The sequence below is a fragment of the Maylandia zebra genome, linkage group LG23, assembly GCF_041146795.1.
Source record: "Maylandia zebra isolate NMK-2024a linkage group LG23, Mzebra_GT3a, whole genome shotgun sequence".
Lineage (NCBI taxonomy): Eukaryota > Metazoa > Chordata > Actinopteri > Cichliformes > Cichlidae > Maylandia > Maylandia zebra.
The window spans coordinates 17,693,068-17,706,520 of NC_135188.1; the positions used below are offsets into that span (position 1 = coordinate 17,693,068).

Sequence of the window (13,453 nt, forward strand, 5' to 3'; positions counted from 1 at the left end):
CCACCAAATTGGCATACACTTTTGGACTGAGTATTAAAATGTGTGACCAGTCAACCCCTCTGCCCTGTACTGGTGGGAATAAAGAAGATGATGAAGTAGATCCATTCACATATCTCATGTTTTCTTTCACTCAAAATACTAAAAGTCATAAAAATAAATAAAAAAACTATGAAATAAAGGTGTTAATATAGACAATCCAGGGGCCTCTGTGAGGCAGCAGTACCGACTACTGAACAACTGTGCTTCCTATGTGCATCCATGAATAACTGGTAAGTTTCTGAAAGTAGAGCCTTTCTTAGCCAATAAAAATAGTTTGGGTCCATCAGTTTTGTTGTGTTTGTTGTTACCACCACATTTCAGAGTGAAATGAAATGTAATTCAATGGAAATGAGGTCAAAGACAGATGAACAGGACTTTAAATGTGTTTTACTGTTTCAGTGAGATTTAAAAGTGTAGCCTAAGGACATTACCTTGATTCCTCCCTTTGCCTTCCTTATGTTCTTCTTCTTGTTGAGATCAGCTTCAGCCTGCTGTTTGTTAGAATTATCGGAAGCTCTGCGAGCAAGAGCTGAAACAAGATGACAGCACGCTGGTAACTTTGATCCTTTCTTTCTTCAAAGTTTGTGTGTTTTCTTGTTTGTAGTCTTTGCATTACTTCAGATTAATCTAACTGTTGTAGAGTCTTGCAAAAGCTTACAGTTAAGACAAAAACCAAAAGAACATATCTTCATTTAAATTAGCTGAAAACACAAAGATCAAATTACGCTGTTGGCCTCCTGCAGTCCTGGGGGTGTTCTTCACTGAGGGCCGTTTGGGGGAGGATTCAGGCCGTGGAGCAACAGGCTGGATGGGCCTTGTCTGTTTAGCTGACAGTCTCTTCAGACTGAGATGCCGCTTTTCAAACATCTCCTGAACATCTTCCAGTCTCTTTAGCGCCTTCAGTACACTACCCTGCGAGTAAAAAGCTATACATCTACCTTTGTCCTCATCATTTTTGCAACAGAACATCTTTCAAAGTATTATGTTTGTGGACTGTACCTTGATATCCTCTGACAAGACAACCTCATACTGATTGTGCAGGTTCCTCAGTTCAGTCAGTTGGTTCTTTTCTGCTGACTCCAGAAAATGTTCGATGTCTGTCAGTGCTGACTCTGCCCCTTCCTGTGACTGACACTTATCCACAGCCTGGGATGCCAGCAAGTAGATCCCAGACTCACACCATTGGTTAACCTGCACACAACATCTAATGACATCAGCAAATAGCCAAGAATTCAGTTTTAGAAAACATAATCATCCCTTCACATATGGTGTCACAGTGTAAGAGTCCTGTATTTGGGTAGTAGGAGGAAAATACTGCAAGTAAAATCCCAGTTGGGTCTGTAGAAACTTGTTATGCAGGTAATAAAATCCTCGATTGTTGAGTTATGTCAAGTTGTCAGTCTTCTAATATCTTTAATATCTTTATCTTTAAAAAGATTATTTGGTCAAACTGATGGTGAGTGCTCTTGTACGATAAGATTAGAATAGATTTAGATTTTCATATTTAAACACAATGACTGCAATAGTTGGTCTTGTGGCAACCGGGAGAACTGAAGCCACGGTGATGAGCGTGTTAATGACGGTTTATTTGAATATGTCTACAGCTGCAGTGTGGACAGATGGCCCAGTCAAAACAATGATCCGTCCACACCTTACTCAAACAGAAAAACAACCATCAGCTCTTTTTTTGGAAGAGTCACATTACACCAGTCGAGTCACAGGTGTAATGTAGAACACATATTATGTAATTGTAGATTTATCTAATCAAATAGTAGTCCAAGCAGTTTTCAACTCATTTTAAAATATCGAAACAGTTGAACCAAATTTGGAATTAAAGCTGTGCTCAGCAGCACATTTCACTAAGAACATTGAGTAAAAAATAATATTTACATTATATTTAGGTGCCAGAGACTCAAGATTAAACAACTTTAACTCAATGCTTGCGCCATCTGCTGGATGCAAATAGAGGCTGTGACATTCTAAGATGTAAATATGTCAGTGTGATTTTACAACATGTCCCACTGTCTGGACATTTTGGTCCAGAATTATCTAATGAAAAGATTAAAAAAACAACAACCAAAGAACAGATTCATCACATTTCATCTGGCTTGTGTTAAGTCAAACTTTTGGATTTGTAGTCATCTGTAAATGTACACGACTCACATGGTATCCTTACCTTATCTATGCCCTGGTGTATCTGCAGAGATTTGGACAAAATATCTGTCTTTTTCTTGACCTCATTGCTGAAGTCGTCACAGACACGACGGAGCTCGACACATTTGGGTCTGATGGAGTCCACAGCATAGTGATTGCTCTGAATCAGCTGGTCACCATGCAGTGCGTGAAGTTGTGCCTTTTCCAGTGTGGCCTGGAAGAAAATCAATTAAATATGATACATTAAGCTGTGCAAACAAAAGCTTCAGGGTATCCACACTCAACTGTGTAACTCTACAACTCTACTAAAGTGATTCATGATGATTGCTTTAACAAGAAACCAAATTACTTGTAATGATTCGATATTATTAAATGATTATGTGCTATTGTGTGTGTAACTGTGCCATTACAAACCTGAGCTTTCTCCTCCAGTGTTTTTAGCTCCTTGAGCATTTTTTCAACTCTGGCCACACAATCCCCAGTGTCTGAAAGGCTGTTTAGACTGTCTATCAAGCTGTCGAGAGACACTTTGACCTGATCACCAATGATTGGAGAGAAACAGAGAAAAAGCAGTGAGAACCATTGAGTTACTTCGTTATCTATTCTGCTCGTGTTAAACAAACCAAACGACGAATTACATTTGTTGCTTTAGTTTGTGTAAAACTTTTTTTTAAATGTAAAAACACAGCTTAAACATTAAACAGTAGCAGTATCTTGGTAGCTCTGTAAGAATTCTGCAGTAGGGCTGTGATCTCAGTATTCATCAGCAGGGGGCAGTGTGGTCCTTTCTTTCTGCCCTGACTGTATTTTCCTCTAAACCATGGCTGCCTGTATTATATATTAATCAGTGTGGAAACTGCATCAGAGCTGTGCTTTGCTTGGAGAAGGTGGCAACAGTACTTGCTATTGTTGACACTGTAGCAACTGTAATTTCATTTTATTCCATTTTTGTATGTCGGGTTACTCTTACTTTTTTTTTTGGGGGGGGGGGGGGGGGGGGGATTAAGGTTTTGGGGCACATGGTGTTAATATTTCCCTTTATTGTTGCTGTTTTCGTGTGTTTAATTAATCTAAAACATAAAAATAGAAGGCCTTTAGTTTAATCATGTTGACTGATAGCAGTAAGTGATGCCTGTCTCTGTATTATGAATGTATATGCATAGCCCTCTGAAGGCACTTGGATTTTATCATTATGCAAAAGGTGTCTTTGGCTTTACACCAGAAGAAGCTGTGATGACTGCTGAGAATAACAGTTCTATTTTATTAGGAGGTTGGAGACGTGCCAGTGATGTAAGCTGTGAGCAAAGAAACTGGTATCTGCCCTGTTGTCCCCATAGTTTTTCATCTCTGCTCACTCATTCACTGCATTCTTGCTTTTTACTTTCTGGCTAGTTACCGAATAAAAGGAACTAAATGGACGTAGCGTTTTGTGGGAGAAACGTTTCGTCACTCATCTAAGTGACGTCTTCAGTCTCAGCTGACTGCAGGTTTCCCCAATCTTATAAACAGTACATTTGCATAATGACTGAACCTGAAGGAACAATGAGCTGGGAGGTCAGTTCCTTAATCTTAATTATGCAAATTCTCATGACCATTGATCAACAACCACTGACCAAAACCCACTGACCAAAACCCACTGATCAATGGCCATGAGTACCATTCACAGAGAGTTGGGTAATGGCTGCAATCACAGCATTGTAAGATGGCGAAAGATGTACCCTTTAGCACAACACAGAAGAGCTGCCTTGTCAGGCCAGGACTCTGCAGTCTATTTACACCTACAGGCCAGTGGACGCTGTTTCAAGGATGAGGATGTACACATCCTGGACAGGGAGGAACGCTGGTTTGAGCGTGGAGTCAAGGAGGCCATTTACGTGAAAAAGGAAAGACCATCTCTGAATCAAGGAGGGGGCCTGAGAGCTGAATTTTCTTATCGTTTACCTGAGTTCAAGTTTGCAACCCCCCATTCATCTTGCCTGAGACACCTTTGTTCTGGCCCCGTGGAGGAGGCCGCAAACGCCGACGCAGAAGATCCAACGTTCTGGTTCGACTGAGATGGCCCACTAACAGACCACCGCTCTCCAGTTTATTACAGGCTATTGTGCAGTTTCTGGAGACCAAGCTGTGCGAATTTCGGACACGGATCTCATTCCAGTGAGAGATGCGGGATTGCTGCGTGATCTTCCTCACAGAAACCTGGCTATCGGACTCCGCCATACAACTACGGGGGTTCCGGGCAGCGCATTGGTCACAGGAGCAAACTGAGAAAGGCAGAGGCGGTGGTGTGTGCATCAACAACAGCTGATGTGACTGCCCCAACGTGCACCCGGTTAACTCCTTCTGCTCACTGGACCTGGAGTACCTGATGATTAAGTGCTGGCCATTCTGGCTACAGAGAGCATTTACAGCAGTCATTATTATGGCTGTTTACATCCCCCCACAAGCCAACACTGATCGAACATGCAGAGAACTGTACAGCGCGATTAGCAGTAAGGAAACCGCACACCCAGAGGCGGCGTTTATACCGTTGGTCGGACCAATCAAAGTCCATGTTGTGGGACTGTTTTGATAACGCGGACTGGGGAATGTTTCACATGGCTGCTGACGACATCAATGAGGACACAAACTCAGTCTACAGATTTATCAGAAAATGCGTGGAAGATGTCGTCCCACCCAGAACAGTTAAAAGTCTACCCAAATCAAAAACCGTGGATTAAGAGTGATGTTTGCACTGCACTGGCGGCAGGGAACACTGCTTTTGCCTCCGCGAACACATTGGACTACAAACACTCAAATTACCAACTCATTAAAGCAGCCAAACGGGAGTACAGGGACAAAGTGGAACAGCAATTTCACAATCGTGGGAGAATGTGCCAGGGACTAAACACATTCACAGACTAAAGAGGGGAAAATCAGCACACCACGGCCTCTGTGTGAGGATCTAAACGTATTCTATGCTAGATTCGACACAACAAACACCACAAGACCGGACAGTGTACGCATCGGTGGGGAGAGAGCGGAGGGAACACACACAGCAAGGGGCCACCTCTGCAAAACATTATTTGTAAAAATGAAAGATTCACTCATCCCTGTTCTCTCTGCATTAAATTATCCCAAGATCAAGTTGTTTCATAAAAATGTGATATTAAAAAAACATTTTTAGAAATGTAGAGGACATACACTCATTGTAATATGTGAAGATGCGAAACATTGCCCTTTCCACTGGTCTACTTGCAGTACCTCACATGAAAAACCAAAGGCTGCATGGCAATGGCATACTTTACCTCTCTGAAGTCCTGCTCAAAGTGACGCAACTGTAGGCACTGCTCCAGTTTGAGATGGTGTTTGCTCCAGAACTGTTCAAAGGCATTTTCTGTCTCATCTAGCTGGGCCAAAAGCCTAAAACACAGATTACAAATGTAATGAGAATTGGTACATAATTGCTCAAAATACATAACAATATACAGTGTGCATGACATCTATAAAGGAGTCTTTGTCGTTTGTTACCTTTCCACAGTAGTTTGGTTTTCCATCTCATCAGGGTTGAGTTCATGATCCTCTGACTTGGCTGACTGATCTTTTATACAACTATACAAGGTGGTGCCTTGCTTCACAGCTAGCCTCAGTTCATCCTGATTCACAGAAACAGAAGCATTAATATCACAGAACATTAATATCATAGAGAAACTTTTGCAAATCTGTGCAAGTTCCTATTTCAGCAGAAATATCCAAGTACATGTAGTAGAGGAATTAAAGACATCTACACTTTTGCATTTAAAACTGATATTTGAAGTAGGTAAAGTCAGTCACGTAGAATATTCCAAGGCTGGAGCCTATCCCAGCTGTCTTAGAGCGAGAGGCAGAGTACAGCCTAGAAAGGTCGCCAGTCTGTTGCAGGGCTAACAGCAAATTGCACTCACATTTACTCCTGCATTCACACTTATGGGCAATTTAGTGTTTCCAATTAACCTAACCCCACTAACAGCATGTCTTTGGACTGTGGGAGGAAGCCGGAGGACCCGGGAGAACATGCAAACTCCACACAGAAAGACCATGGCGTGATGGTGGAATTGAACTCAAGACTTTCTTGCTGTGAGGCACCAGTGCTAACCAGATATACTAGTGTAAAAATACTTGCTTTGTCTCATGTTAATATGTGTGTGTGTGTCCTAGCATATTTAATGCACCACATTACCTTGAGGTTATTGTGTTTGTCGGTGTGTGCTGTAAGGAGGTCTTTGGTGCACTGGACGTCATTGGGCAGCTCTGTCTCTGCTAGGTCTGTCCCGAACTTCTGTAACATCTGGGCTGTGGTTTTCACTGTCATGGCAAAATTTTCTATGGCCTATGGAAACAGACTCACATGTTACTCTGCAATGTCTTCTAATCTAGCTCACCATACACCTGCTATAATGTCAAATCTGGTATTGAATGCTACAGTAAGTCAGTGCTCACTGTTCGGTGGTGTATCCACTGACTGTGACAGTATTCCAGGTTTCCTCCTAACTCTCGGGTCAGCTGGCTTTTATCCACATAGCCATGTAGGTCAGACAGCGAGTTCAGCATCACGATCTGCAAACACAGTGCATTGCTTTACGTGCTCCATTATTATTAAGTAAAATTGGTAGAACAACTTCTCATAGTCAATGTTGTTGCAAGATGGGAAGCGTTGCCTGGTAAGTTACTAAATAGGAAATCAAACATTTTGGTTTACAAGACATACACTTTGTACCTTTCAAAACTTTGCTTTGAAAAGCACCATATAAGTAAGGGGTTACTGTTTTTATTACTACATTTGCATACACAATTTTAAAAAACGAGATGCATTTGTAGGTGCTGACTTGAAAATAAGTATCAAAATATGTATTCATGAATAATTTATTTATCTTGTTTAGCTAAAACCTAAGATCTATGATGAAATGATTTCCCTCACAAAAAATAAATGCAATTTTCCTGTTGTGTGATTTTCCTGTCAAAGCAGCCAGTCTTTCTTTCCCACCAAACCTCTTTGCTCACTGTTGCTCAGTCCTTCAAAAATGTGACACAGTGTTTATCTTAACAAAACAGTGGATTGAGGAAGACCTGGTTATGTTACACAACTCTGACAACTGATCCACTGTGTCTGTCTTTGTCAGTATTTTTATATCGTTTTGATACCACTGACATGCCCATCAAAGGATAAAAAGCTATAGTTATGTTTAACACCTACAAAAGAGACATAACATCTCTCAACAAGCTTGGAGTCCTCCAGGAAACACTGGAGAAAGTGGCCAGGGAGAGGAAAGTGTAGTTTTCCTGATAGATGGATGGAGTTATGGTTGGATGGATGGATGGATGGGTGGGTGGTGCATGCTTGATGCTTTTCATACTTTGCTATTGAAATGTTAGGTTTAATTGTGCTGTGATAAAAAAAAAATCACACCTTATGCAATTTAAGGAATTGTTCTATGGAAAAAAAATCCCTCGTTGTGTTAAAGCATAGCATCTCTGTGTGTTTGGATGACATGTTTTCTCTTTCAGTATATCAAAAAAGCTAACTATTATCATGGGGAATACTTTTTGTCTCTCTTTTAGGTGTCTGTTTCAGAACCATACCCTGGCTCAGAATAAAACACCTGCATGCTTACCGGTACCTTCATTTTGAAGTCATCCTTGTGTAGTTTGATCCCAATATCTGCTATATGCTTCTGGAAGAACCTGGATGGCCTCAGCACCAACACTAACTGAAGATTTCCTGGGAATGCCCCCTGGAAAATATAACAAATGAACTTAAAATAAGATATTGCATCTTTTCATTCTCATGGTTATCTGTAAGTTGCTTGTAACAAGCTAAAATATATTCTTCTGGTATAAAACTATTGCAGGTCATAATTAGTTTGTTACAGAAGCATGTTATGAAAGATCTGCCCATTTTAGTTCAAGCTCACTGAGCCTGATAGTAAAAATGGTGTTTAAAATAGGAAGGAGTGAAGAGATTTGTTCTAGAGGCACTCTTGCTGTGATATAGGTGTGTACTACAAGCCATTGCATTGAAATTGATTGTTAAATGAGGAATTCTACAATGAATGTGTTTGTGATCCATCCATTGCTCTGGTACAATGTGACGGTAAGGGCCCAAAAGAAAATGAGGCTTTCACAGGGTTGTTACGCCTGTGTAGGAAACACAAAGACTTAAAAGAAACATTTTAAAAAGGTCCTTGTATATATTTCTATGGTGATTTAAGTATCTCACTGAACTTACAGCGATCCTGGATAGAGAGGCCTTTACTGAGCTCCATTTGTCCTTCCGCCGGTCGATGATGATAATGAAGCCAATGCTTGCAGCATCCAGGCTGGAGAGAGGAGGAAAACAATTTAAAGTTATAGGCCATGCTAATCAAATTCCCAAAGGTTTCAGGCTCCGGAAAATACAGAACTCAAGAATTGTCCACATTTCAAGGAATACACAATTAGTACACCACTAAGCATAATTTCCAGAAAGCCTTATGATATTACTGTTGAGATGAAGCAGTGAAGACGTTTAAGCACCCAGGATCAAATGTGATCCTGTGGGGATAGTTTTGAATCAAATGGAATTTTATCTTTATGATCTTTCTCGTTATTAGTTTTAATTGTGTGTGAGTATACATACCTGGGGATGCTGGTCAGGTAAGTAACTACATTGAGGAAATCTTCCTCTGGCACTTCGCTAAAGCCTGAGCACTCTGGGAAAGTGATGATGGGGGCACCATCTTTCCCTCGCCCTCCTATAGCACAGAAAAAATAAACCCAAATCAATAACTGCAGTAACTGTATTGCAAGACATTTTATCATTTGATAACTTAAAGGATTCCCTTTAAGTTGAAATGCGGACATCTGTAAAACCTCCATCACAGCTGTATGAAATTGTGTTTCATTTAAGATATCTGAAATGAAAGTTAAGACACCATTTAAATCAGAATATATGAAATTGTTTTGTTTTCCCAGTAGGAATCGTATTACAGGCACCCAGATGAAATTAGCGACATGGGGAATGGGCAATGACTTTTGGGAATGTGGTTCTACTAAATGTAAAATGGTAGAGGAACACCCCAACTCTAACACCTCAGTACTATGTTTGTTCCTTTAGGCTCTCAATTAAAGTTAAACTACATTGTGTTCTTAGTATATGTCCAACCATAACATTTTATTTACACTTCTCACAGATTTGGTTTTACTGTTTTCACTCTTTTTGTCTTCATTGCCAACTGTAAGAAGACCAAACTGTTCAATGAGTCAAGTATAAGACCTCAGGGTAGTCTTATACTTGACTCATGAATTACTGGTCCTTGCTGTGGATGAGGCTGTGTGCTTCAGTCTTCTTGAGATTTGAATGTGGCTTGTATTGTGAAAAAAGTGCTTTGAGTAGTCAGTAAGACTAGAAAGCACTATATAACTATGAATTAATGTTCTTCATGTCACATTTCACTACAGCGGATAACCCTCTAGTGTCATTGTTCAATGTCTGCAACACTTTGTAGATGTACCTGAAATAAACACCATTAAACCATAATCTAAATAATGTTTCAAGATTTAAAAGAAATTATTGAACTCAAACCATGATTATTTCATAAACTTAAACTGGCTAATGTAAATGCTAAGCAAAACACAAGTCTAAAAATACTAGTCGTATACTATTTTCAAACTTGTGTGTTCTCATTGTTAATTCTGTCTCGTAATCAAGGCTTTTGTGGCTTACTATATTTGATCATCAGTATGCTTTACCTTTGCAGATCTATAAAAGGGCCCTACAAGGAGCCAGTGTGCAACCAGTAGTCTTGACACTTCTAGTTGCAGATACAGATTGGAAAAATCCAATACTTGCACATGTCTCGAAATGTCACTAGATGGTGAGCATGAGCCATAAATCTGCTGGCTTGACAAATAAAACATTGCTACGGCATGCTACTTGAGAAAAAAACTAACAGTGTTTGTAATGCTAAAAGTTACAGACATTAATACAGACATTAAAGGGCTGTGCATAACCTTGAATCAGCACATCTGAGGATATTTTTGTTGGTTTAGAATTTTGTCTGACCAGCATCTCTCAACCACAAACATGTAACTAACTTGCTGAGAATGGAAAGTTTATACTCAACACGTTGCAGGAGGGGAAGAAAGTGGGAGTCATGGTCTGACATCTGTGATACTGGCATTTAAAAAACATCTGTTAGGCAAGGCAGGTAAGTGCTGCAGTGTTATTAGTTAAATCCCAAAACATTATGAGATGTTATAGAACCCATATTTCCCACTAAGGAGAACCAACCAAAACAGAGCTCCAGTAGTGTAAATTAAATTAAAATGACTCAAATAATGCTTTATGTCTGCCAGATATAGTCATATCAACTTTCTGAAACTTGTAGAAAGAAGGAAACACTATTTTGAAAACCTTTTACACTCCACAAAAATATACATTTTCCTCTCTAAGAACATAAAAGACTCTGTTAATTCTCCCTAATAAAGTTACTGCCGTAAAAGTATGTGAAATGTGCATGTTTCCAATTTCCTGCTTGCAACTCCTTGTCTGCTGCTAGTAGTGCAAAGGTCATCTAACCCAGAAAAAGTGACGGGTTTTACATTGACCACTCAGTGATGTGTTTCCCCTTTACTTTTTAAGGAGAATCAAAAGAAAGCAACAAATCCTGCAGCTGTCCATGAGGGAAAACAAAATCATAAAAACTCTAAGAAAAGAGGCATGAAATTGTTTGGTATACTTCCTAACTGGTCTCTGGCAAAAGGAAACCCTCACTGGTTCCAGTTCATGTATATATAAAATGTGTATACAGAGAGACAAAAATAGCAAACCAAATGATCATAGCGTTTAAACCTGGATCCTACTGAGAAGGCACACACACTCACAGTAGGCACACACATGTGGTGAGGACTATGAACCAGACTTGTGTTACCCTTATGTAATTCTAGAGGCAAGTAATGCTGAGAGAGGAACTTTTGGAAACAGTTATTTTGGCTGTTTGGTGAGACGACTGAGAGAAGGAATGAGAGGCATCCCTGGAGAACCACACAGACTGCTGTGTCACCACTAACAGCACATCTGGAAAAGTCTGAGGGCACCAAGTGTGAATGCTGGGATGCTAAAAGCAATGCTCCACCAGCTCCATGCTAGTTAATAACTGGTCGCATTGGCTTATCATTGTGAGCTATGATGTGCAAATACATGTAGTGAACCACCTACGCATTACACCTACAGAAGCTGATTGGCCATGCAAACCTATGCCAAGAAGCTTCTGGTGGCAGTTTTTGTGCTGATGCTAATACCAGAGGAGGTTTGAATCTTTGCATTTACTGAATTTAGGATGTCTGTGACTTTTTCACACTATGTATCTCTGTAACACTTCTCTGTAGATTAATATGGTCCACCACTTCATGGGTGAGTTATTATGACTTCTAAAAGCTTTTGGTGAGCTCTTTAGAACAACTCTTGTTAATTATTTCATAAGAGTTTGTAACAGCAGACTGCACAACTAGGTGTTTGTGCCAATTAGACTAAAAAAAACAAAGAAAAAAAGAATTGAATTCAATATTTTAAAGGTATGGCATATTACTTTTAGTGTAACTCATTTTAAGAGTTGCTCATCCACTAATGTTCTCCTCATCAATAGTCTCAGCAACAAAGTTCAAATCCACACTTCCTCAAATGAAAAGCTTTTCAATAACACAAAGAAACAAAGAAACATATAGCACTTAAATGTTTTTAAGGCTTCAAATTGAACTTTAAGTTGCTGTAAAAAAATGTTCAAATATTTTTTTAAGAAATCAAAAAGCAAACAAAATGCTTATGTTTTCTCATGTTTCTTCTGTCACGTATGGAGCTCTCAGTTTAAAAGGTGATACAACATTAATGTGTATATTACATTTTAGAATTTGAAAGTGTCTGGTGGTCTACTCATTCTTGGTTTTTTATTGGCTCGTGTTTTTACACAATTCTTTGTGCTATGACTTTATCTTTATTGCAGCCAATTTCCCTGAGATGTTATTATCTGAAGCCTATAAAGAACTGGAGGAAGCAGTTCCCTGGAAGATGTGTGTTGGATGAAATCTTGAATTAATAAATCAGTATTACACAACATGTTATGTGCAGCTCAGTTGTAGCATTGCTAGCACAATTTTACTTACGTAAAATTAATTTTATATCAAATTAATTAATATTTATTAAAATGGACCCTAAAAACAAAACAGACAAAAATGACTATTCTATTCTAGCAGATAACTCCGGAATAAAGATTTCCAGTCATGTCATAAATTGCAAGATGAGGAGCTAAATACAGACTTCCGTGTAAATTGAATAAAAAAAGGCAAGCCTTTAGTTTGACTGATCAAAAGCTTAACCACAAAATAGACAGGCAACAGGCAGGAAGAGACTGGTAGGTCAGCTGGTAGAGAAAAGAGTGCTGCAAAGTCAGGACAAAAGGGAAATCAGGGAGCTGGATACAGAAGAGTCAGGAGATGCAGGTCAAAGTAATCAAGGACAACAAGACAGGTAGTGGGGCAGTAAAGCTGGAGACAAATAACTACCATAAAAAAAACAGGAAGTAACAACAATAACGAAACAGTGAAATGGAAAATATAGGCAAAATTAACTCTATTTAAAGCTCAGGATGCCTAAAAACAAACAGAGAACATCTTAAATAAGGAATTCAAATGCCAACTTAAGCACAACATAAAAAACCCCCGAGATCATAGCATCCACTATCTTTGACCAAGCTCCATTTTGTGTGTTTGCAAGAAAGCAGATACTTGCACCTAGATGCCAGGACAGAATATAATAATACTGTTAAATAAGAGAATAAGGTTTCAGTGCCATAGCAAACTTGAAAATGCCAAATGAACTTTCAAAAGCCCCAAATCCCCAGGGGGAATTAAAAGAAAACCCAAAACATGTGGACAGGAAGATCTGTGTGTGTATAAACCTCCAGTGAACTGCTGTGTTTTGTGGAATTAAATGAATCATGATTACATATCACTCCAGCAGATTTCCTCTTTTTTTAAAAAATCAACAAATAGAATCAGTGAGCAAGTCAGCTGAAGGGATTTCAGTGGTTTCCTCATATTATCCGTTTGCTTGTGATTTCCTCGGTGAAGAATAAAAAGTCATGAGAGAGTGAAGCAGCTGAGTTACACATGAAGTCCTTTCTTCTGGCACTTGCATAACTTGTGATACAAAACACAAAAATAGAACATCAGCTAAAAAACTGCTGAGAATGTTTTTGGGGTTTTTTGAAAT

At 39.3% G+C, this 13,453-nt stretch overlaps 1 protein-coding gene across 8 annotated transcripts in view; it reads right to left on the reverse strand.

Moving 5' to 3' along the window:
• mcf2l2 (MCF.2 cell line derived transforming sequence-like 2) overlaps nt 1-13,453 on the reverse strand; it is a 112,845-nt gene that overhangs the window by 68,343 nt on the left and 31,049 nt on the right. For 7 of the 8 annotated variants that reach the window (XM_004552944.5, XM_004552945.6, XM_004552943.5 and 4 more), the window contains exons 3-14: nt 8,825-8,939; nt 8,435-8,525; nt 7,821-7,940; nt 6,649-6,765; nt 6,389-6,538; nt 5,701-5,825; nt 5,478-5,592; nt 2,608-2,727; nt 2,216-2,407; nt 1,039-1,230; nt 765-951; nt 471-568 (exon numbers count right to left, since the gene is read on the reverse strand). In XM_004552944.5, coding sequence (XP_004553001.1) covers nt 471-568; nt 765-951; nt 1,039-1,230; nt 2,216-2,407; nt 2,608-2,727; nt 5,478-5,592; nt 5,701-5,825; nt 6,389-6,538; nt 6,649-6,765; nt 7,821-7,940; nt 8,435-8,525; nt 8,825-8,939 — 1,622 coding nt within the window. The remainder of the gene's footprint in view (nt 1-470; nt 569-764; nt 952-1,038; nt 1,231-2,215; nt 2,408-2,607; nt 2,728-5,477; nt 5,593-5,700; nt 5,826-6,388; nt 6,539-6,648; nt 6,766-7,820; nt 7,941-8,434; nt 8,526-8,824; nt 8,940-13,453) is intronic. The other variant, XM_076880642.1, reaches the window with a different exon arrangement.